The sequence below is a fragment of the Mytilinidion resinicola genome, assembly GCF_010093595.1.
Source record: "Mytilinidion resinicola strain CBS 304.34 unplaced genomic scaffold BDZ99scaffold_46, whole genome shotgun sequence".
Classification (NCBI taxonomy): Eukaryota; Fungi; Ascomycota; class Dothideomycetes; order Mytilinidiales; family Mytilinidiaceae; genus Mytilinidion; species Mytilinidion resinicola.
Window position 1 is genome coordinate 146 of NW_022985482.1, and position 1,893 is coordinate 2,038.

Below are 1,893 nucleotides of genomic sequence, written 5' to 3' on the forward strand. Positions count from 1 at the left end.
ATTGTGAATGCTCAGAGGCTGTAGGGGAAGAGGAGTAAGCTTCCTATGTAATCTACGTCGTGGCAAGATTCACATTTTGTATTGCGTGGGGTTTCCTAAGAACCACTCGCCGGTCTTATTACTATCCTTGCGTTAGAAGGTGTCGCCGTGTGTAGGGTGCCAGTCGACTGGCTGGCGTAGTCCCCCATGGGCATCCGTCTGGACGAGGACTTCAGGACTTTTGGCCTCACGCGCGGGTTCAGCAGAGGATCACAACTTGAAAGTGGCGTGGATCGGACAGGAATCCGCGCGTCGCGGCCGCACGTTATCGCAAGCCAAATATTGGATGAGTTTGCGATATTCGATGGTGAGGGGTCACCAGAGCAAGACAAGAGTGTCATAGGAGAACTAAGTGTTTATAGACTTTCGCCATCGTAAGCAAAGCCCGCATGCGCAACCAAGCCCATCCAGCGCCCAATAGGAAGGTGAACAGTAAGGCAAACAGAAACTACCAGGCTAAGCCCAGACAGTGGTAACTCTATACTCAGCCCGGGTGGTGGTAGTTTTAGTCCCATCAGCTCGACGATATATTCCTTTCCAGACGTTCGTAATCTCGACTGTTTGCTCAATAACTGTGGTAACCCAGATCTCAATCTATAAATAGTCAGATGGTTGTAAGCTATTATTAGGAGGCACATACGGGGGCTGACGTGGGCGTACGGGGGAGCCCGAGGACGAGGCGCGACATGGCTTTGTTGCGGGTGGGACAAATGATCTGAACCTATGGTGTTGATGTCGGGCTTGAAGAAGGCAACCGGTAAGGAGTGAAGTGGTAAGGCAATGAGTTGAAGGACGTCTCAGCCGCGTCGGGCGTAACATGTGGTGGGCTCGATGCAGAGCAACAGAAGGCAAACATGCACGGCTTGCTCAATGCAGGACGCAGTTGCGGGAGAGAAGCGGTGTAGGAAGGAGATGCAAGCCAAACAAATAAGCGGAGTAGCTGTGATTGAAGGCAAATGTGCATCCTCAGCCTCGTCGGGCGTAACCAGCTCTATATACCACCATGTTGGTCCTCTCCGTGCCGCACCTCAGATCATCGCAGCTTGCGCCAGCTGCCAGCTGAAAAGGGGAACCCTACCAGAATGAAGATTTATTCTAGCGAGCTGCGGCACCACTTCCTATAGGCGATGTTCGACGGCGAGTCCTAAGATTCCGGATGCCGCGAAGGTGCAATCGCCTCCGCGCTTTTTTTTAAGTAGATCTATGAAGGTGCTAAACTCAGCTAGGCAAAACTATCGCGAACCGCACAGCCCTCCAGGAATGGGCTGGCTCGCTTGCCAATAATGGATTGAAAAGCAGTCGAGAACCCGAGCGCTTGACGCGTTGCGATAGTGGCGTTTCCTCAGTGCAGGAAAGGTGGATGTGCCAATTAGCTTGTAGAGAAGTTTTCTGCGGAAAACTTCTCCACAAGCTAATTGGACCAAGCGAAGCGGCGGTAGGATTTGACGGGACGCTTCGCTGTGCTTCGCTCCAACTCGCCTCCAACTCACCTCCTCCTCAAACATGGATCCCCTTAAATCTGCCTTAAATGCCTTACAAAATGCCTTACAAAATGCCTCTGACGATGATCTCCGGCAGCTACTCCGCTTTGAACACACCAAAGTATACGATACTGCAAAAAGGCTTCAGTGTTTGTTACCTTTGCCCTCTCTCAATCGCAACAATAATCTATCTCTCCTCTCTCCCGAAAACGCTAGAGACACACCAACTTCTTCCTTAGCTAGAACCAGCAATAATAGCACCTCTCCGCCTTCTCCATCAAGTTCCTCCTCAGCCAAGGGCGATAGCGCCTCTCCGTCTTCTCCGCCCTCAGATAGGGCCAGCATCACATCAGCCGCGGGCGATGGCACCTCT

The 1,893-nt window shown here is 52.0% G+C and overlaps 1 protein-coding gene across 1 annotated transcript; it reads right to left on the reverse strand.

The window, feature by feature from the left end:
- Window positions 1-375: 375 nt before the first annotated feature.
- BDZ99DRAFT_577749 (uncharacterized protein) lies at window positions 376-943 on the reverse strand. Its single transcript, XM_033728735.1, has 2 exons — window positions 680-943; window positions 376-633 (listed from the first exon to the last, which is right to left on the reverse strand). The coding sequence occupies exons 1-2, from the start codon at window positions 856-858 to the stop codon at window positions 396-398; spliced, it is 417 nt and encodes a 138-aa protein (XP_033568218.1). The 5' UTR covers window positions 859-943; the 3' UTR covers window positions 376-395.
- Window positions 944-1,893: the final 950 nt, after the last annotated feature.